This window comes from Mobula hypostoma, chromosome 5, assembly GCF_963921235.1.
Source record: "Mobula hypostoma chromosome 5, sMobHyp1.1, whole genome shotgun sequence".
NCBI lineage: Eukaryota > Metazoa > Chordata > Chondrichthyes > Myliobatiformes > Myliobatidae > Mobula > Mobula hypostoma.
In genome coordinates, this window is record NC_086101.1 from 9,969,822 (window position 1) to 9,993,305 (window position 23,484).

At 46.2% G+C, this 23,484-nt stretch overlaps 1 protein-coding gene and 1 long non-coding RNA gene across 2 annotated transcripts in view; one reads left to right on the forward strand and one right to left on the reverse strand.

Annotated features, from left to right (window-relative positions):
• The window catches only part of LOC134346437 (uncharacterized), a 119,092-nt gene that overhangs the window by 18,232 nt on the left and 77,376 nt on the right, over positions 1–23,484 (reverse strand). The window contains 3 exon segments of the mRNA XM_063047806.1: positions 6,922–7,035; positions 11,422–11,514; positions 23,251–23,397. Coding sequence (XP_062903876.1) covers positions 6,922–7,035; positions 11,422–11,514; positions 23,251–23,397 — 354 coding nt within the window.
• On the forward strand, positions 21–23,428 carry LOC134346571 (uncharacterized). Its single transcript, XR_010017956.1, has 4 exons — positions 21–112; positions 466–1,735; positions 12,524–12,756; positions 23,184–23,428. It is a non-coding gene; the product is annotated as an uncharacterized LOC134346571 (long non-coding RNA).

The following is a 23,484-nucleotide window of genomic DNA, read 5'->3' on the forward strand; positions in this document are numbered from 1 at the left end:
TTGACTTCAAAGTTGCCGGTGAACGCAGCAGGCCAGGCAGCAACTATAGGAAGAGGCGCAGTCGACGTTTCAGGCCGAGACCCTTCGTCAGGACTAACTGAAGGAAGAGCTAGTAAGAGATTTGAAAGTGGGAGGGGGAGGGGGAGATCCAAAATGATAGGAGAAGACAGGAGGGGGAGGGATGGAGCCAAGAGCTGGACAGGTGATTGGCAAAGGGGATATGAGAGGATCATGGGATCACAGGAGGCCCAGGGAGAAAGACAAGGTGGGGGGAACCCAGAGGATGGGCAGGGGGTATAGACAGAGGGGCAGAGGGAGAAAAAGGAGAGTGAGAGAAAGAATGTGTGTATAAGAATAAATAACGGATGGGGTACAAGGGGGAGGTGGAGCATTAGCGGAAAGCTAATGCTAAGAGTCTTACCATTAATACTATATTCTGCCATCATATTTGAAATGACGTTTCAGATGAAGGATCCAGCCAGTCAAGCTCTTGGTGCCTGTTGGTAAGATCTGGCGATGAGGCATTCTCCCAAAACGTCTGGAGACACCGCTCTGGGGAATTACCGCACGATGCACTGCAGAATATTCCGTGGTCATCTCTGCCTGACAGACTTGTGGTAAAAGCGGAACAATTGCTACACCTTCTCCCATACTAACATTCAGGGCCGAAACAGTCCTGTTGGGATCATATTCTGTGTCCGGTGCTCCTGGTGTGGTCTCCTGTATGTCAGTGAGACCCGACGTAGATTGGGAGGCTGCTTCATCAAGTACGCCAAAAAAAAAGGGGATCATCTAGTGCCCATTTACTTTAATTATATTTCCCATTCCTATATGTCTGTCCACAGCCTCCTCCACTGTCGTGTTGATGCCACATGATAAGCTGTTGTTGGAGGAACGCACCTTATATTGTCCTGACGAAGGGTCTCGGCCCGAAACGTCGACTGTATCTCTTCCTATAAATGCTGCCTGGCCTGCTGCGTTCCACCAGCATTTTGTGTGTGTTACCTTATATTCCATCTGTGCAGCCTCTAACCTGATGGTATGAAGAGTGATTTCTCGAACTTTCGGTAATGCCCCACCCTCCTTCATCATTGCCCATCACCTTTTCCCTCTCTCATCTTATCTCTTTGCACCCATCGCCTCCCTCTGGTGCTCTTCCACCCTTTTCTTTCTTCCATGGCCTTTTGTCTTCTGCCAGTCTCCCCCTTTTCCAGCCCTGTATCTCTTTCACCAATCAACTTTCCAGCTTGTTACCTCATCCCCTCCCCTACAGGTTTCACCTATCAGTTTGTGCTTCTCCCTCCCATCTCCCACCTGTTAAATCTACTCCTCAACTCTTTTTTTTGCTCCAGTCCTGCCAAAATGTTTCGGACTGAAACATTGACTGTACTCATTCCTTATATGCTGCCTGGCCTGCTGAATTCCTTCAGCACTTTGTGTGTGTTGCTTGTGGTCAAAAGGTGTTGGTCTGGAGGAACTGTGACCAAGTTCATTAACACAACGTTCATATTCAGAGGGCGATAAACAGAGTTGCTGCCGAAAGCTTCCCGTGATTCTGGAGAACAAACATGGCGCTTCCATCAGACTTAAATCTCCAGCTCCCGGAGGCGGTCCGTCACACTGCTGGTGGGCAGACACCAATTGCCAGAGGAGTGAGAACCACCCAGTGTCAGTGGTAAGCCCTGGTCCGAAGTTTGCCTGGGAGAGGCTATGCAAGGGAGAACAAGGCGCAAAGGTAAACTTGTGCTTAAGAAATTAAAATTTATTCATAATAAAAATATCTACAAAAGACTTTTATTTACCAAAACATTTTACATTCTTAGGCATTTGGTCAATATGTGGAGTTAACCACGTTCTCAGAGTCATTTGAGAATGTGGAAGTGATATTAACACTATTTAAATCATTGCCGCTCAGGTGGCCCCTGTGGGTGATGCAACATTTCAATTTTTGTCAGGCTTCTCCATCTCACTCAGACCCTCCGGGATAGCAGAATGAGCCTCGACTTGTGGTCCTACCCACAGAAATTGCACTGCCTGCACCGACCTCCACTGTGTCCCTCAGCACATCCTCCTGCAGACTGGACTGTGCCAGTCGACGGCGTTCTGATGCGGACTTCTCTCCGTGCTGGGAGACCTACAGGTTTCGTGAAGGTCTAAGAGCAACTCTCACTGAGTTGATGATCTTCCAGCGGCAGTTTCTGGGCTGAATGACTGAATAGAGGACGTGGTGTGGGTGGAAGTGAGAAACAGCAAGGGAGCAAGTCCATTGAGCTACGGGATTGGGAAGCTTTTAAAGCAACAGAATGCAGCCAAAAACAAGAAGAATATAAAAGACAAAATATGAAATTAAGCAAACCAATCCTATAAAAAGAGGATACCAAAAGATTTTTCAGATATGAGTACAAAGGGAGGCGAGAATGGATATCAGACTGCTAGAAAATGACATTGGAGAGGTAGTAACGAGGGACAGTGAATGGTGGACGATCTCAATAAGTACATTGTATCGGTCTTCACTGTGGAAGGCACAAGGATCAGTTCTGGGACCTCTACTTTTCGTGATTTTTATTAACAACCTGGGTGTGGGGTTAGAAAGGTGGTTTGGCAAGTTTGCAGATGACACAAAGGTTGGTGGTGTTGTGGATAGTGTAGAGGATTGTCAAAGATTGCAGAGAGACATTGATAGGATGCAGGAGTGGGCTGAGAAGTGGCAGATAGAGTTCAACCCGGAGAAGTGTGAGGAGGTACACTTTGGAAGGACAAACTCCAAGACAGAGTACAAAGTAAATGGCAGGATACTTAGTAGTGTGGAGGAGCAGAGGAATCTGGGGGTACATGTCCACAGATCCCCGAAAGTTGCCTCACAGGTGGATAGGGTAGTTAAGAAAGCTTATGGGGTGTTAGCTTTCATAAGTCGAGGGATAGAGTTTAAGAGTTGCGATGTAATGATGCAGCTCTATAAAACTCTAGTTAGGTCACACTTGTCCGGTTCTGGTCGCCTCACTATTGGAAGGATGTGGAAGCATGGGAAAGGGTACAGAGGAGATTTACCAGCATGCTGCCTGGTTTAGAGAGTATGCATTATGATCAGAGATTAAGGGAGCTAGGGCTTTACTCTTTGGAGAGAAAGAGGATGACAGGAGACATGACAGAGGTGTACAAGATATTAAGAGGAATAGATAGAATAGATAGCCAGCGCCTCTTCCCCAGGGCACCACTGCTCAATACAAGAGGACATGGCTTTACGGTAAGGGGTGGGAAGTTCAAGGGGGATATGAGAGGAAGGTTTTTTACTCAGAGATTGGTTGGTGCGTGGAATGCACTGCCTGAGTCAGTGGTGGAGGCAGATACACTAGTGAAATTTATGCGACTACTAGACAGGTATATGGAGGAATTTAACGTGGGGGTTTATATGGGAGGTAGGGTTTGAGGGTTGACACAACATTGTGGGCCGAAAGGCCAGTACTGAGCAGTACTATTTTATGTTCTACGTTCTAAAACATTGTCAAGTTGCCTCTGGATTGCCCTTATTATTGAGAAGATTGTTTCCATGAAAATTAAATTATAGGAATTGCAGTTCCTCAAAGTTATATTTAACCACATTTTCAACCTCCTGCTCTTCCCCTCTATGTATACCCTGGCCCCTTCTATCCTCCCTCAGTTCAATCTGTCCACTGCTCTGAAGAGCATCAGGAATAGAAACAAGAGGAAGCTATTCAGTCCCTCACACCTGCTGTCTCATTAAATAACATCAACACTACGTCCCTGTGCTGATGCCATTTCCACGATTCCCTTTATTGAAAAGTCTACCCCTGTCCCTCCTGAACATATTGGCTCTCTAAACATCCACAGCCACCACACCACACCCAGCTTGAAATGTTCAATCCTGCTTGGTGAATTAATTTATTGTCATCCCCTCACTGGGACCCTCTCCTATCAGCCACGGTCTTTAGTATACTTCTTCCTGTTAGGGATGTACATGTGCTATGCCTTCCAAATTGCTCCCAGAAATTCCAGTCATTGTTGGTCTGCTATCATCCAAGTGAGTTTTCTTCTCCAAATGACTTTGGCCATCAATCTGAATCTTAGAAACTTCTTCCTGACTTCCGAGGGAAGCGATGATGTTTCTGGTTCCTGGGAGGATAGAAGGAGCAGGGGTATACATTGAGGGGAAGAGCAGGAGGGTGAAAATGTGGTTAAATATAACCATGAGCAACTGCAAGTTAGAAGATTGGACAGCTTTTAAAACCAACAGAAGGCAACTGAAAAAGTCATAAAAAGGAGAAGATGGGATACGAAGGTAAGCTAGCCAATAATTCTGGCATGGTTCCAGAGGAATAGAAATTTGCAAATGTCACTCCACTCTTCAAGAAGGGAGAGAGTCAGAAGAAAAAGGCAAGTGATAGGCCAGTTAGTTTGACCTCAGTAGTTGGGAAGATATTGGATAAGAATATGGTTTTGGACTACTTGAAGGAAGATAATAGAATAGGCTGTAGTCAGCATGGTTTTCTTAAGGGAAAATCTTGCATGACAAATATATTGGAAGTTTTTGAAGAAATAACATGCAGGATAGACAGAGCAGAATCGGTAAATGTTGTATACGGATTTTCAAAAGGGCTTTGACACATGGATGGCTTTATGACCATGTTTGCAGACGATACAAAGGCAGAGGGGCAGGTAGTTTTGAGGAAGTAGAGAGGCTACAGAAGGAATTCGATTAGGAGGATGGGCAGAGAACAGACTAAGAAGTGGTCAATAGAATACAGTGTCAGGTCATGCACTTTAGTAGAAGAAATAAAAACATAGAATTTTTTTTTTGCAAATGGCAAACAAATTCAACAACCTGAGGTGGAAAGAGCTTCAGTAGTCCTTGTTTAATATTTCCTAAAGGTTAATCTGCAGGGCTGAGTTGGTGGTGTGGAAGGCACATGTGATGTTCGCAGTCATTTCAAGAGGACCAGAATTTAAAAGCCAGGATGTAATGTGGAGGCATTGATAAAGTTTAAGGGAATGGGGGATTCTCAGATTCCTGTAAACAATGGGTTAAGTACCGACTATGTCTGTGTATTTTGTGGGTGACTGCAATGGGTTTGAATAATGTCTCACAGCTGCTTTCTTTGGAGCAAGATAAGGGTAAAAGTTCACCCAGACCCACATAAGATATCTCCTGGCTTTTCACACCTTTTGATTTTGACAGAAGGCAGTAGCTGATGGAAATTAGACAGGACATTCTTTTCTTAATTAAAACATAAATTTGACGGATGTTCTTATCTTTGTAATTAAGTTGTTGCTCCAACAAACCAGGTAGGACATTCTTTTCTTTAATTAAGGTGGCTGGAGTGTCTATCAAACTGATTGTTGTTTTGTAACAATAGTCCATTGACTTGGCTGGAATGGTTATCAAACTGATTGTTCTTTTGTATCGGTGGCCTTATAACTTCTGACAACTCTGACCTCAGGCAGTGAACTTGTCGAACCACCGGGGAGGTGAAAACGTTTCTCTCCCTGGTGTCGGGACTAAGTTCACTCGCCGGCTGAGCTCGAATTTTAAAAAAGGGTGAAAAGAGAAAGAACGATCTTTTTGTGCTGTCGTTATTTGATCCAGCAAATTTACGTTTACATTTGGTGCGGTGACTCGGATCCCAACATAGGGAACGTCTCTCTGGGCTGAGTAAGTGACGGGGGCTTGAATCGAACACAATTGAGTAGCGGGCGCCCCGAGGTATTTACCTCTGGCTACTCCCTGTGTCCGACCGAACAGTTTTGCCTCTCGCCCATCGAGACTGGTACCTTGACGGGATCAGACGACCCGTTTGGATACAGAATTTAAGGTAAGCGGTTGTCTCCTTTACATTGCTGCGGGTGACAGGATATGGCCGGTTGAAATTTGACCATTCGGAAAAGGGGTTGCGCATGTCTCCAGAGATGGCTGGTTGAAATTTGTAAATAATATGAGACTAGCAGCCCGGCAAAATTCTTACCTTGGCACCAGAAATATGGCCGGTTGAAATTTAACGAGACAAGTTCAGGATAAAGGAGGAAAGGCCTCCAGAGTATGTGAGAGTTGTTTTTTTTCTCGCGAGTATTAGCGGAAAATAGGCTAGTAGTTTTTGTGGGAACTAAAGGCTGCGGGTGACATTGGGTATTCTATAATTGATTAAGGGGGAGGCAGGCTGGCTAAATTTCTCACCCAGTGGCTTGTGCCTAGGCCCTTGTGTTGTGTATTTTGTGTCTATAAGATGTTTGCCTCGTTGGTTTGTCTGTGTTTCGTGTATTTGTGATTTTGGCTACTCGCTTTACTTTGTTCAGCACTTTGGTCAACGTGAGCTGTTTTTAAATGTGCTATAGACTTGACTCAATAAATAAGAAAAGCTGATAAGGGCAATAATGGGACAGGCCCTTGATACAGCTATGTGTGAACGAATACCGGATAAGAAAAGGACCTCCGGATGTTAAGTGCAGCGCTAACAAAGAAACTAGGGAAACACTGTGGCCACCAGGAAAAGCACGCTGTATATTTAATTTGGGAAAAGAATTGCGCTAAAAAGTGGAAATTATTGATTAAAGAATGGAAAGGTAGAGCCGATACTAAATGGAATGGTACCTCACTGGCCAGGGGGAGAAATAATGCATGTGATAAGGGGATAGAGGTATGTACGGCAGAGTGGACTCCCAAGAGTTGGGAGACACTGCAGGCGGAGTGGAGTGCTAATGGGTAGAAGGGAGAAGAAAGAAAGAAAGAACGAGAAACAAAGAACTTAGGCAAAAGCAGATATGGACAGACAGGGAGGTTTAAAATCGGCAGTGCCGCGCGCGAAAATCTAGGGCCAATACGGGATCCCGAACCCATATCTGGCATACCGACCCTGTTTAAGGACAGTGACCGCGATGAGAATTGGGCAGCCACCTTATCCCCCACCTTACCAGAGGCCGAGTGCACCCAGTGCTTCCGAACCCCAATCCTCCCAGTACTCAGGTACGGTGGCTGCTCGGATAAAACTGCAGCGGCAGGGAAGGGAAGGCTCTCTATACAGTACCCTGAGATCCAGAAAGGGAATACCGAGACAGGGAGGAAAGAATCCAATAAACCCCCAGAGTTAATAGCTCCACGGAGAAAATTGCCTACCCAAGTGCTGCCCAGTCCACGAGCAGCCGAGGAGGGACAGCCCTTAATAAATCTTGTATGCACCCTGGAAGCCTCAAGAGATGGTAACGATCATGAATCAGGCCCCCGATAGAAAAGAAAAAACAGCACAGTTTGCTTAGTATGTCCGCAGTACTATACAAATGTATAATGCGACCCCGCAAGATTTATTTTGTCTGTGCTGCATGATCCCCTCATCTGATGAGGGGCGGAAATGGAAGGGCAGAACTAGGATACCAAACCTATCAGGAAACACACATCAAAGTTGCTGGTGAACGCAGCAGGCCAGGCAGCATCTCTAGGAAGAGATACAGTCGACGTTTCAGGCCGTCAGGACTAACTGAAGGAAGAGTTAGTAAGAGATTTGAAAAATCTCTTACTAAAAAGAGTTTTTTCAAATCTCTTACTAACTCTTCCTTCAGTTAGTCCTGACGAAGGGTCTCGGCCTGAAACGTCGACTGTACCTCTTTCTAGAGATGCTGCCTGGCCTGCTGCGTTCACCAGCAACTTTTATGTGTGTTGCTTGAATTTCCAGCATCGGCAGAATTCCTGTTGTTTGCGTTTTTATAAAACCTATCAGGAGTTACAGGCAGGAATCCATAATGAGAATAAACAGACAGACCAGATTATTCAAGCCTTGGAGAGGGCTCTCCAGCACCCTGTAAACATCTCTAAAGTACTTGAATGCAAACCGAAGCCTGAGAAATCGGGACCAGACTATTGGGAGCGATTTATGGCCTGGACGGCGCTTTCGCAGGAGACCAAGCCTTTAATAATGAGAATCCGCTCCCCCAGTTTAATGCCCTACTGCTCAAGTGTTTACCAACTAAGTTAGCCAACAGGATTAAAACTAATAATATGGATTGGCCTGACAATGGCCTAAATCAAATGCGACGTGCTTTGACCTAATACTGGACCCAGCTTTCTAATCCCAATCAACCCCGAAGGGAACATTAAAGGTGAATATGTTCAGCAGTAAGAAGGTTGCTTCCTACCATGAGTACCACCCTTCAGGAGGAGCCCAATATAATATTGCAAGATGCTGCAATTCTAATTCCGTTTATGATGGTATAGGAAAAGGCATACTGGCTATCAGATGCTACAATCACTCTGGGTTCGAAGGCACGGAACGTACGTATTCACGTACCCAGCCACTGCAGGTGAAATTCCACGGGACCCAGTGTGAGGTTTCATTTACAGTCACCACCAGTCTGTGTCATGGTCCAGTCCGTGAGGTCCGCATTCCGGTTCACGGTCAGGTCCATTGATCCGTATTCCAGGTTTTCCAGTTTTCCATTGTTCTGTTGGGTGCTCTAATTTAGGCACATGATTCTCGTTTGGGCAGACACATAATGCCTCCGGAGACAAGGGCTTGGCTGCTGCAACCAGTGCCTGAAGCCGTGCCTCGCCTGTAACCTTCGCCTGCACCGCTGTCAAGTTCAATCGCCGGAGCAAGATAAGGAACTGTCTATCGTTGTTTTAAACTGTCTCTATGTCCACGCCTTTCCTAGGTAGATCTGGCTGTTTGCTGCTACGTAGTGTTGGGAACCGTCTCATCGTGTTCAGCATTCTGTGTATGAGTCCTGGGCCTACCTCCTGTTCCCAAAGAGAGGTCCCGGCTCTATGTTCTGCATTCCTGTCTCTCTCGACCAAGTCAAGGCTTTGTGTTCTCGTCCTGTCCATGTGCCTCGCACAGGCTGGTGCTGGGGTTCCCTCGTCCTGTGCATTAGGGTGTTGTTCCTCCAACCAGAGAAAGCAGGATCTCCCAGTGGCCTCACATTTTAATTGCACGTCCCATTCCCATTCTGACATGTCTATCCACGGCCCCCTCTACTGTAAAGATGAAGCCACACTCAGGTTGGAGGAACAACACCTTATATTCTGGGTATCCTCCAACCTGATGGCATGAACATTGACTTCTCAAACTTCTGCTAATGCCCCACCTCCCCCTCGTACCCCATCCATTACTTATTTATTTATATACACACATTCTTTATCTCTCTCTCCTTTTTCTCCCTCTGTCCCTCTCACTATACCCCTTTCCCATCCTCTGGGTTCCCCCCTCCGCCTTTTCTTTCTCCCCAGACCTCCTGTCCCATGATCCTCTCATATCCCTTTTGCCAATCACCTGTCCAGCTCTTGGCTCCATCCTTCCCCCTCCTGTCTTCTCCTACCATTTTGGATCTCCTCCTCCCCCTCCCACCTTCAAATCTCTTACTAGCTCTTCTTTCAGTTAGTCCTGACGAAGGGTCTCGGCCAGAAACGTTGACTGTACCTCTTCCTAGAGATGCTGCCTGGCCTGCTGCGTTCACCAGCAACTTTGATGTGTGTTGTTTTCCCAATATACCTGCATGTTAAAATCTCCCAGGACTATCATAACATTGCCCTTTTGACACTCGTGTTCTATCTCCCATTGTAATCTGTAGTCCACATCCGAGGTACTGTTTGGAGGCCTGTATAGTATATAATTTCCATCAGCGTCCCTTCACCCTGCACTGTTCTATGTTCTGTTTCCTGTTTAGAAGAAGAAAAAGTGTGTAGGTGATCCTAAAATTGCTGGCATAGAGATTGTCTGTGGTGGATTTGAAACCTGTAAGAAAATGTGAACTCAAATGGGTCAAGGACAGTGAAAGCAAACAGATCAATTGAATTTCCTAACCTCGTTCTATTGACGAGTGCTGAACTGTATAGTGGACAGTGATGAGGTTCTCTCAGATGACAATGGCACCTTGATCAAATGAGCCAGTGGAAAAGAGGAATGGCAGATGGAGTTTAATTTAGAGAAACGTGTTTTGGGACAAAAACAAACAACAGGGCAGGACCGACACAGTGATTGATGAGCCCCAGGAGAGCATTATAGAGGGGGGTGGGTGGGTTGGGTTTGCCACCTTCACCAATCAAAATGCTGAGCACAGGAGCTGGGACGTCACGTTACGTGTGTACAATATGTCGGTAGGGCTACATTTGGAGCATTGTTTACAGTTCTGGTTGCCTGCTGGAAAGCGAAACCGCAGGAAGAGCAGAATCCAAATGCTGCAACTCCACTGGAGAAAGTGCTAGAATATCTGGTTTACAGAATGTAGGCACTGGCAGCAGAACCAACATTTATTGCCTGCCAACAGCCCTTGAGAAGTTCGAAACGAGTGTCTTCAGCTGCTGCAGTCCGTGTAGTGCCATCAATTTAATAATAGTGTTTATTAATGTTGGTATTCTGTCAACGTAATATGTGATTGGATAATTAACAAGACTATTCGTGCAAATTATTACCCCAACTTCTAAACCCAATCAGCGTGAAGATCCCCACCGACCAATTGGGGGAGCCTGGATGAAACCCACGCGATCATTTGAAGAACTTGCCAAGTCCTTCCAGATAGCTGCAGGAATCGAACCCCGGTGACTGATCGCAGCCGCTGTAAAGCTATTGCTCCACCCGCTATGCTGCCCAGCTACCTTAATGTTTATGCAACGGCAGAACATCAGATTTCTGTAGCGATCTTTGCCTCCGCTTTCCATCTACGCGATTCCATTATCAATCGGTGAGAATGCGAGACCGCTTCATCGAGCACCTTCACATCACCCGCCACAAAAGGCGGGATATCTCGGTGGCCGCCCATTTCAATTCCACTTCCCATTCTGACACGCCAGTCCATGACATTTTCTACTGCTACGATGAGGACACACTCGGGCAGAGGAAAAACACTTAACTCCGTCTGGTTAGCTCCAACATGACGATATGAACATTTATTTCTCCAATTTCCTGTAATTTCTCCCTCCCCCTCTCTTTTTGCATTCCCTATTCCGTTTCAGCTACCACCCCCTCTATTCTCCTCACCTGCCCATCACCTCCTCTGGAGCCTCTCATCCCTTCCTTTATTCCATGGTCCACTCTCCTCTCCCATCAGATTCTCTTCAGCCCTTTACCACTTACCACCTCCCAGCTTCTTCGTTCATACTCCGTCCCCCACTCAACTGGTCTCACCTATCACACGCCTCTTTAACTCCTTACCCTGACCCCACTTTATCCCGACTTCATTCCCCCTCCATTCCAGTCCCGATGAAGGTTCTCAGAGGGAAGCATCGTCTGTTTATTCCTTCCATAAATGCTGCCAGACCCGCTGAGTTCCTCCAGCATTTTGTTGTTTTTTTTAAAATTTCCAGCATCTGTAGAATCTCCTGTGTCAGATCCATTTGTTATTGTTGTCTGTTTGTTTGAATCAAATGCTCGGGGAAAAAAAAAATCAGAAAATGCTTGAAATCGGCAGAGGCCAGGCAGCAGTTACATGAATTCTGGAAGATGTCATCGATGTGGAACGCAAATTCCGTTTCACTCTTCGTGGATCCTGATGGACCTCCTGTGTTGTTTTCTGCGCTTGCTGGGAATAAAGTGGGTCCAAAACACAATAAGTGATACATTTGTGGACCAGTTGGGATCCCGGTTCTATTTGTCTTGTAAATTAAAGGAACAGCTTCTCAAACTGGCGACAGGAACATCGAATTCTTAAACTTCTGGTAGTCACTTGCCCTCTTTCATATTTCCTTTTCCACCATCCCCTATCACTCTATTTCCACCCCGCCTCATCTACATTTGCTCTTCTTCGATCCACTTCGTTCACCAGCCCCATCACCCTATCTCTTTCCCCTCCTCCCCCACTCTCCCCATCTGTCCATCACCCACACACTCCACCCCACCTCGCTCTCTTCATTCCACACTCCACTTTCCTGTCCTACCAGATTCCATCATCATTGACTTTCCCAGCTCTCACCTCCCGGCTTCTGACACATTTCCACACTCCACCCCTCCCGCATCCGGATCAGCTGCCAGCGTTCACTCCCCCTTCCTTCCACCTTTCCCTACAGAATATCTTCCCTCTTTCTTTCGGCCGAGATGCAGGGTCTCGAGCAGAAATGTCAACTGTTCATTTCTCTCCATAGATGCTGCCTGTCTCGCTGAGAATCTCCGGTACTTTTGTGCTCTCACCACTGGCTGTCCCATTCCCTAAGATTAACCTTCCAAGCAGCAGCACCACCACTTGTCCAACTTAACCTGTCACATTGTCTGTGGAGTTTAGGACCCAGGAGAGTCGGGAAGCTCCGGACCTGTCGCAGACGGCTGCTACTAAATACTGTACCCAGTATTGCTGTTCCGTTGTCGTATGCAGAGAAGGCATTAAAATTAGTCAATGGCAGTTCTTGGCCACTAGTTTTTATGCTAATTTATTATCGATAGTTCTCGGCCACTGGTTTTTATGGTTAAGTCTAGAAGAAAGGATAAAGTTTCCCATTGAAAATGTGGAGATGCGACGTGGTCTCCGCGTTGTAAAATGAAACTGTCCCGGAATCGTAACTGAGATAAACCCCTGACCGCTCTCTTCCTTTCCGCAGCTGTTCCTGAAACTGTTGGTGTGGGACCCTGGGATGCTGTACCTCTTCCTGATGGCACATGTGAGAAGAGAGCGTGGCCTGAGAGGCGGGGGTCCCTGATGATGTATGTTGCTCTCTCCTGGCAGCGCCCCTTGTAAGATGTGCTCAATCCTGTGGAAGGCTTTTCCTGCGATGGTCTGGGCTGTTTTCACTGGGGGCATTTGTGATTCCATAACACTCCGTGATACAAGCAGGTATGATGCCCCCCCCCCCCCGTGCATCTGTAGAAGTCTGTAAAACTTTGAGATGACATGCTGAACGCAGAGGTGCTCCCGTGTCGTCTTTGAAATGACACTTAGATAGATAGATAGATATTGATCCCCAGGGAAATTGGGTTTTGTTGCAGCCACACCAACCAAGAATAGAGTATAAATATAGCAATACAAAAACCACAAACAACCAAACAACAATATGCAAACTATGCCAGATGGAATTAAGTCCAGGACCAGCCAATTGACTCAGGGTGTCTGACCCTCCACGGGAGGAGCTGCAAAGTTCAATGGCCACAGGCAGGAACAACCTCCCATGACGCCCAGTGTTGTATCTCGGTGGAATATGGCCGGAGTCCAACAGCAAAAAGTTCAATATCCAGTCTAGAAACACGTTCCCCGATCATAATATGAACCGGATTGCACTATCCGTTGTTAACCAGAACAGCAAGCCCCCAACTCCTTTACGCTTACCGCTCTCAGTGCACTTCCGGTCAGCCCGAATGGTCTGGAAGCCATCCATGGAAAAGTTTTGACTGGGCTGATTCCAGGACAAATCCTCTGAAACGATAATGCCAAGGAATATAAAGCTACTCACCCTCACCAACTCCCATCCCTTGACATCTTTCTCATGGACCTCAGGTTTCTTCCCCCTGTGGTTGATAACCAGCTTTTGGTTTGCTGACATTGAGTGAGAAGTTATTGTTGTGGCACCAATCAGCCAGATTTACAATTTCCCTACGATGTACTGATTCCTCACAATGTTTGATTCGGCCAACAATAGTAGCGCTGTCAACAAACTTAAATATGAAATTGGAGCCATGCTTAGCCTTAGAGTCACAAGTATAAATGAAGCAGATCAGAAGGCGAAGCACGAAGTCTTGTCATGTGCCTGACAGGGGAGGAGATGTTGCCAATCTGAATTGACAGATTATTTCTGAGGGGATGATAGTGTTGAGAGAAGAGCATCCCAATGTCTGACTCTTCACTGTTGAGATGTTCCTCCAATCACTTGAGGAAGTTCTGCTCATGGGCCCCAGGTTTCTTTCTCCTGTAGTCGATAATTGGCCTTTGGTTTTGCTGACATTCAGTGAGAGGTTATTGTGGCATAATTCAACCAGATTTCTAATCTCCCTCCTATCATCGCTTCCTTTGATCTGGCCAACAATAGTGATGCCGTCAGCAAACTGAAGCATAACATTGGAGCTGTGCTTAGCCTCAGAGTCATAAGTATAAAGCGAACAGGGGGCTAAGCATAAATCCTTGCTGTGTTCCTGGGCTGATGGTGATTGTGGAGGAGATGTTGCCAATATGACTGGGCTCTGCAAGTTCAAGAATCCAGTTGTACAAAGAGATATTGAGGCCTCCGTCTTGGAGCTTTTGAGGGGATGATAGTGTTGAATGAAGAAAATCCTGGTGTATGTATCTCCACTGTCCAGATGTTAGAAAGCTGATTGAAGAGTCAATGAAATGGCATCTGCTGTTGATGTGTTGTGACACATGGGCAGTAGTCACTCCACAGGAAGGAGGTGATATGTTTCATGAGCAATCTCTCAAAGCATTTCATCACAGTGGATGTAAATGCAACTGGACAATAGCAGGTCAGGCAGCATCTGTGAAGGGGAATAACTAGTAGATGTTTCAGGGCTAGACTCCATCGAATGGAAAGGAGGAAGAAACCAGAATAAGGAAATAAGGAGGGAGGGTGTTATGGGAATGAAAGAGTACAACCTGCAGCTGATAAGTGAAACAAAGTGAGAGAGAACGTGGGGCGGGGGGGGGGGGGGGAGAGATATAAAGCCGGGAGGAGTTCGGTGGAAGAGCTAAAGGACTGGAGGATAGGAGTGGACAGTGGACTCCAGCAGAAAAGGAAAAAAGGAGGGGAACCAGAATAATAACAATCATAACAGAATTAATACGTGCAAAGGACAACAAGCTGTGCAAACACAAGAAGCAAACAGTACCATTAATAAATATATAAGCAATTAATATCGAGGTTCCTAAGGTTGTCAAGCTGAGGAGAGGTAGTGGGGACCAGCTCCCACTACCTAAAAGTGCTCCTGACGGCATGTGACTCAAATAGCCTTTGACAACCAAGTCCAACTCCTGGCCTTCTCGTGTGGCTTAGCCTCTAAGCCCGGCGGAACTGTTTCTACTGATAGATGGGGCGAAGGCGGGTTCTGGCACCTTAAAACCAGTGATTCGGGTAGATGGAGCTCATTAGCCTGGGGAGGCAGTCCATCTTAGAGAGGGAAAACTCTGATTTCAAACCTCCACTGCTTTGTGGCCATACCCACTCATGGGAAAGGCTTCGGGAGTAAACCCTGAGGACAAATCTGGAGTCCCTAAGGCAGTCCAACGTGGCTTTCAACCTCGCTCTGGCAACTCCTGCGACGACACTGGTGCCAAGCTGTATCGGCCCTTGCCCTTCCCTTGGACAACATCGGTGTCATGGAGAGGGGAGACTTGCTGCATGGGCAACTGCCGGTCTTCCATCCAACCTTGCCCAGGCATGCGCCCTGAAAACCATCCAGGCGCGGATCCATGGTCTCACGAGACTAACGGATGCCACCGCTAAATATCCAGAACAGGAGATGAAGACTCATTGAAAGTGAGTCTGTAGGTTATGGGAGCAGTTAAGTGATCTGACAAGTGAGGTCGAATGTGGTTATCCCCTTTTGTTCAAGAACCTGATGGCGGAGGGGTTCTTGAACCTGGTGGTGCTCGGCCTTTGTCCTGATAACAGCAGCGAAAAAGTGTATGTCCAGGGTGATGGGGGGGGGGTCCCTGATGGTGGATGCTGCTTTCCTGCGACTGTGTTTCATGTCGATATGCTCAATGGAGTTGACGACTTCACTCGTGATTGACTGGACCATATCCACTATTTTTGTATAATTTTCCGTTTAAAAACTTTGGTGTTTCATGCCAGGCTGTGATGCAGCAAATCGATATACTCTTTGCTACTCATCCTTAGAAGTTTGTTAAAGTTTTGGAAATCATGACAAATCTCTGCAAACTCCTTTTCTAGAGGCGCTGTCGTGCTTTCTTCACAATTGTACTTAACCGCTTGGCACGGTACAGGACCTGCAAAATAATAACTCCAAAGATTTTAAAGTGCTGACTCCCTCCACCTGTGATTATCCAATGATGGCTCATGGACCTTTTGTTTCCATCTTCTACAGTCAATTATCAGCTCCTTGGTCTTGCTGACATTGAGTGAAAGGTTGTTCTTATGTTGTTAAGATAAGGGGTGACAAGGGAGCCAGAGTGGGGAATGGAAAAAGAGGGAAAGATGAAGAGATGAGTAACTGCCTGAAGTTGTAATTGTCTATTGTAATTACCCTGCGTATTGTCTTAATGCCTCTGTATCTGCCGGTGTCAGCGTCCCTTTCTCTCACTTTAGGAAATGCACCATCGGCACTTTCTTACTAACGGGCTTGATTTACCGAGGGTGCTTCGCCATTGTCGACTTCCTTCAGTGACACACACAGACACACACACCATCCCGAGACACTGTCAGACTCGGAGGGGTTCCCAACAACGTCTCCTGGTCTCTCTGTTGTCGAGACGAATCCAATGTGCAGAACAGTCCCTCATCGCCCCCTTGTGGTGACTGAGAGTACTTCCGACCGTCAGACAAACCAGACTTCCGTCCCCAGAGACGGTGAGCAAAGCAGGAAGCTCGAGAGAAAATGGTAATAGAGGGAACAATAGTACTGTGTTAGGTCAGTGGAGGCTATTTGAGGTACAGGGGATATGGCTGAGAAAGTGCAGCAGCGCCTCTTCTATCTCAGTAGGCCAGAGAAATTTGGCCTTTCCTTTCAAGTGCAAGTTTATTGTCAGCTGACTGACTATAAATACAACCAAATGAAACAAAATTCCTCTGAACCATAGTGTACCCACAAAACATCTATCACACACAACACATAAACCAAAATATTATACTACAATAAAATTAATAAAATGTAATTCAAAATGAATGCAGTAGACCACAGCACATGTAAACAGCTCTCCGTCCTAGTGACGAGACCCTGGTGGTGACAGGCTATTTATTAGTCTCACAGCCTGATGGAAGGAGCTGTTATCCAGTCTGGTAGTCTTAGTCCTGAAGCTTCTGATCTCCTTCCTGCCGGTAGTGGTTCAAGAAATAGTGGGATGGGTGGTAGGGATGCTCAGCGATGAGCACACCTACATGGAATGCTGCCACAAGAAAGCAGCATCCATCATCAAGGACTCCCACCATCCAGGCCATGCTCACTTCTCACTGCTACCATCAGGCTGAAGTACAGAAGCCTTATGCAAAGGACAAAATTGGCCCTCTGGAAGATCACATGTGTGGAGCCAAAACAGATGGGAGATATATTAAATAATTCTTTGCATCTGTATTTATTTAGGAGACAGACACAGAGTCCAGAGAAGTGAAGCAAAGCAGTTTCAACTTCATGGACCCCACACAGATTACAAAGGAGGAGGTGTTTGCTATTCTGAGGCAAATCAGGTGGATAAATCCCCTGGGCGTGACAAGTTGTTCCCTCAGACCCTACAGGAGGCAAGTGCAGAAAATGTCGGGGCCCTTGCAGAGATATTTAAATAATCGTTAGTGTCAGGAGAAGTACCAGAGGATCGAGGATAGCCCGTGTTCTGCTCCTCTTATATAAAAAAAAAGGCTCTAAACATAAAGCAGGAAATTATAGACCGGTGCGTCTGACATCAGTTGTGGGAAGCTTATTGGAAGTTTTTCTAAGGGACTGGATATACAAGTATTTAGATACACATGGACTGATTAAGGATGGTCAGCATGGCTTCATGTGTGGCAGGAAGCTCCCAGGACAGTGGATGAAGGCAAGGCAGTGGTTGTTGTCCACATGGACTTTAGCACGGCATTTGAGAAGGTCCCACATGGGAGGTTTTTCAAGAAGGTTGAGTCACTCAGCATTCAAAATGAGGTTGGAAGTTTGATTAGACATTGGGTTTGTGCGAGAAGCCGGCTGCCTCTCTGACTGGAGGCCTGTGACTAGTGGCGTGCCACAATGACCTTATTCCTTAGAACACAGCAGACTGAAAGGAGAATTGATAGAGGTATATAAAATTATGCAAGCAGGCTTTTTCCATTTGAGGTTTGGAGGGACAACTAGAGGTCATCTCTGGATATCCATCCCATAGCATGATGATGGCTCTTTACAGTCAGTTAGTGGGGTTGACCCCACTCCTCAGAAAGGAACAGCGTGTGCGTGAATGGAATATAGGTGAATAGGGGGTTGCACAGGTCCAGACCCACCCCCTAGACATCCCCTCCCGGATCCAGCAGCATGGTGGGGTCCAAGACGGCTGGGGGAAGTTCTGTTGCAGTGAATGGCCAGACCAAGCTTCGATGCAAGGGATGCCCTTTCCGCATTTCACGGCACGTGTTTGCTAGATGGCCGTTGACCCTACGAGAGGGTTCATCCGCCCTTTGACAGGTCTTGTTTTTCATCCTGCAGGGTGTCTAGTCACCCTCCTCACCAGGCAAGCCTGCTGGGGGAGCCGGTTTAGTCGCCGTCCACCTGACCGTGCGATGGGTAGTACTGGGTTACATGGAACCAGTAGCACTCAGACGAGTGACCTGACTGAGTGACCAGAGGTCATAGGTTAATGGTGAAAGATGAAAAGTAGAAGGGAACATGAGGGGAAACAATGGCACTGGAAATTACAAGCAAGCAGATCATCTCCAGAGCTGAGCGATAGTCAGGGCAACAATTCTGGGCACCACATTATAGGAAGACAGGATTTCCCTGTGTGGATCAAGGATTACAATCCAGAATCAGGTTCATTATCCTTGACATATGTTGTGAAATTTATTGTTTTGTGGTAGCAGGACAGTGCCATAAACAATTTTAACATATTTTAAGAGAATATTTGACGTGGATAGGCTTTTTCCATTAAGAGTGGGGGAGATTCAAGCAAGAGGACATGAGTTGAGAGTTAAAGGCCAAAAGTTTAGGGGTAACATGAGGGGGAACATCTTTACTCAGAAAGTGGTAGCAGTGTGGAACGAGCTTCCAGCAGAAGTGGTAGAGGCAGGTTCGATGTTGTTATTTAAAGTTAAATTGGATAAGTATATGGACAGGAAAGGAATGGAGGATTAAGGGCTGTGTGCAGGTCAGTGGGACTAGATGAGAGTAAGAGTTTGGCACGGATTAGAAGGGCCGAGATGGCCTGTTTCCATGCTGTAATTGTTATATGTTATATGGTTAAAATAAATACATAGCACAAAATAGTGAGGTAGTGTTCAGAGGTTCATGGTCTGTTCAGAAATCAGCTGGCAGAGAGGAACCCAGTGATCCTCTTGTGTTAGAGAACTGGACACCGTGTTAGGGAAAGTGAAGAGATGATAGAGAGGAGCTACAGGGAGGAAATCACCACAGGGAGGTAACTACAGGATACAGATAAATGGGTGACTGTCAGGAGAGGGAAGGGAGAACCTCAGATAGTGGAGACCACCCCTGTGGCCATCCCCCTCAACAGGAAGTACCCCATTTTGAGTACCATTGGAGGGGGGCACAACCTATCTGGAAGAAACAATGGAGGCCCTGCCTCTGGCACTGAGTCTGGCCCTGTAGCTCAGAAGAGTAGGGAACTGGAGAGGATGGTAGCAGAGTTAGGGGACTCTATTGTCAGGGGGGCAGATAGGTGCCTCTGTGGACACAAAGTGGAAACACAGATGGTAGTTTGCCTCCCAGCTGCCAGGGTCTGTAAAGTTTCTGAACGCATCCACAATATCCTGACAAGGGAGGGTGAGCAGCCAGAAGTCGTGGTACATATTGGTACCAACAACATAGATAAAGAGAAGAGGTCCTGGGAAAAAAAAAAGAATATAGGGAGTTAGGAAGGAAGCTGAGAAGCAAAACCTCAATGCTAGTAATCTTGGGATTGCTGCCTGTGCCATGTGACAGTGAGGATAGGCATATAATGAAGTGGCAGATAAATGTGTGGCTAAAGAATTGGAGATGGAGCAGGGATTCAGATTTCTAGATGATTGGGACCTCTTCTGGGACAGTGGGTCCTGTACAAAAGGAACAGGTTGCACCTGAATCTGACAGGGACCAATATTGTTGCAGGCAGGTATTTGAGAGCTTTTGGGAAATGTTTAAACTAATATGAGCTGAGGATGAGCCAGCAGGTGTACAAGTCAATGATGGGGTAACATTAGTGTAGGGAAGGACAAGCCAATGACTGGGTACAAATGCAGACAGAGCAAAGAGTTAAATTGTACCACAGAGGAAAAATTCAAAAGGGCAAAGGATTCTGGATGAAGTTACTGTATTTAAATGTGCGTAGCATTCGAAATAAGGTGGATGAACTCATGGGCGCAATTTGAGATTCGGCGGTACGACATTGTAGGCATCACTGAGCCGTGGATGAAAGGCGGCCATGATTGGGAGCCTAATATTAAAGGATATACTTTGTATCAAAAGGACAGGTGGGAAGGCATAGGCAGCAGTGTAGCCCTACTGGTAAGAGATGGAAGAAACTATAAGAGTAAAGTAAAACATTGTGGGGATTATAAATAGCCAAGATGTGGGGTTGTAAGGGGAGCTGGTAAAAGCATGTAATAAGGGTAATGAGAAATTGTGATGGGGGACTTCAATACGCAAGGGGATTGGGAAAATCAGGTTAGTGTTGGATTGCAAGAGAGGGAATTTGCTGAATTCAACAAAATGGCATTTTAGAGCAGCTTGTGCTTGAGCTTACTTGAGGAAAGGCTATCTTAGAATGGGTGGTGTGTAATAACCCAGATCTTAAAGGAGCTTAGTGTAAAGGGGCTCTTTGAAGGTAGTGATCATGATATGATTGAATTCATACTGCAGTTTGAGAGGGAGAAACATAACTAACATGCATTAGTATCACAATGGAATAAAGGAAATTACAGAGACATGAGAGAGGAGCTTGCCCAGGTTTATTAGAGGAGGATACTGGCCAGGATGATGGCAGAGAAGAGATGCCTGAAGTTTCTGGGAATAGTTCTCAATGCACAGCATAGACCTGTCCCATGGAGGGAGAAGTTCTCAAATTGCAGGGGTGGGCAACTGTGGCTGACAAAGTTAGTTAAGGACTGCATCAAATCCAAAGAAATGGCATATAAGGTAGCAAAAGCGAGTGGGAAGTTGGATGATTGGGAAGCTTTTAATATCCAACAAAAGACAACTAGGAAAGCTATAAGGAGGGAAAAGGTGAAATATGAGGGCAGACAAGCCAATAATATAAAGCAGGATACAAGAAGTTTTTTCAGCTGTATAAAGAGTAAAAGGAAGTTGAGAGTTGATATTGGACCACTAGAAAATGATGCCAGTGAGGTAGTAATTAGGAACAAAGAAATGGCAGGTGAACAGAATAGGTACTTTGCATCAGTCTTCAATGTGGAAGACACTGGCAGTGTGCCAGAGCTCCGTGAGTGTTAGAGAGCAGGAGTGAGTGCCATTGCTATTACAAAGGAAAAAGTGCTAAGCAGACTCAAAGGTCCTAAGGTGGACAAGCCACCTGAGCCAGAATGGAGTACATCCCAGAGTCCTGAGAGAGGTTGCTGAAGAGATAACGGATGCATTGGTCATGATCTTTCAAGAATCACTTGATTCTGGCATGGTACCGGAGGACTGGAACATTGCAAATGTCACTCCACTCTTTAAAAAGGGAGGAAGGCATAAACCAGTTAGCCTAACCACCGTGGCTGGGAAAGTATAATTAAGGATGAGGTTTCAGGGTACTTGGAGACTAATGATAAAATAAGTCAAAGTCAGCATGGTTTCTGTGAAGGGAAATCTTGCCTGACAAATCTGTTAGAGTTCTTCGAGGAAGAAGCAGGGTGGACAAAGGAGAGGGAGTGGATGTCATTTACTTGGATTTTCAGAAGGCATTTGACAAGGTGCCACACATGAGGCTGCTGAACAAGATAAAATCCTGTGGCGTTACAGGAAAGATACTGTGAAGTATATAGGAATGGCTGACAGGCAGGAGTCAGCTAATGGGAATAAAAGTGGCCTTTTCTGGTTGGCTGCCAGTGACTAGTGGTGTTCCTTAAGGGTTGGTATTGGGACCGTTACCTTTCACATTGTTTGACAATGATTTGCATAATTGTATTGTTGGCTTTGTGGCAATGCTTGTGGAAGATACAAAGATAAGTGCAGGGGTAGGTAGTGCTGAGGAAGCAATACCATTGCAGCAGGATTTATACAGATTGGAAGAATGGGCAAAAAAGCGACAGATGAAATTACAATAATGCATTTTGGTAAAAGGAACAGTACTGCAGACTACTATCTAAGTTGGGAGAAGGTTCAAACATCAGAGATGGACTGAGTCCTTGTGCAAGACAAGGTTAATTTGCGGGTTGAGTCTATGGTAAAGAAGGCAAATGCAACGTTGACATTTATTTCAAGGGAAATAGAATAAAAAGGCAAGGAAAAAATGCTGAGCCTTTATAAGACACTAGTCAGGCCACACTTGGAATACTGTCGACAGTTTTGTGCTCCATATTTCAGAAAGGATGTGTTGTCATTGGATAGAGACCAGGATGTTCATGAGGATGATTCCAGGAATGAAGGGGTTAACATACGAGGAGCATTTCGCAACTTTGGACCTGTACTCACTGGAATTTAGAAGAATGCACTGGGATCTCAATGAAACCTACCAAATGTTGAAAGGATAGGGTGGATCTGGAGAGGATGTTTCTTAGAGGAGGTATCCAGAAATAGATGGCACAGCCTTAAAGTTGAGGGGCGACCTTTTAGAACAGAGGTAAGGAGGAACTTTTTAGCCAGAGAGTAGTGAATCTGTGGAATGCTCTGTCACAGACTGCTGTGGAGGACAAGCCTGTGGGTATATTTAAGGTAGAAGTTGATCGCTTCCTGATTGGTCAGGGCATCAAAGGGTGTGCAAGAAGGCAGGTGTATGGGGTTGAGTGGGATCCGGGATCAGCCATGATGGAGTGGCAGTCAGACTTGATGGGTTGAATGGCCTAATTCTGCTCCTATATGGTCCCTAAAACATAAATAATACATTTTTGTCCCTGTACCCACCAAAAATTACAGAATTTTGCTTCTGCTCTTCCTCTCTCCCCGTGATCTACCAGCCCCCACCACCCTGTCACTTTTCCCTGCTCCCCCACTCTCTCAATCTGTCCATCACCCACACACTCCTCCCGTTATTCTGGGCTCCACTTTCCTCTCCAATCAGATTCCAAAATCTTCAGCCCTTTATCACTGACACCTCTTGCCCCCCAGTTTCTGACACATGTCCACACTCCACCCCTCCCTCATCTGGATCAGCTGACAGCTCCTAATTTACCATTCCTTCCACCTTTCTATACGGAATACCTCTGCACTTTTGGTTGAGATGAAGAGTCTTACGCCGAAACGTCAACTGTCCATTTCCCTCCATAGATGCTGCCTGATTCCCTGAGATTCTCTGGCGCTTTGTTTGTTACCACCATGCCATGTCCCGCCGAACCAAGATTCACCCTGACCTCCGCCTTGCAGTCAGCACCACCACCACTTGTCCCAGTTAATTTACGCTTGTGCCGATGGACTTCAGGATCCGGGGAGCCGGGGAGCTCAGGACCCGCCGCCCGCGGCTGCTGCTGAATCCGCAGTGTTTCTGTTCCGTTGACGGATGCCGTTTACACATTAAAATTAATGGGCCAATTATTCGCACATCGTGTTTATTTCACTCTCCACACATTTA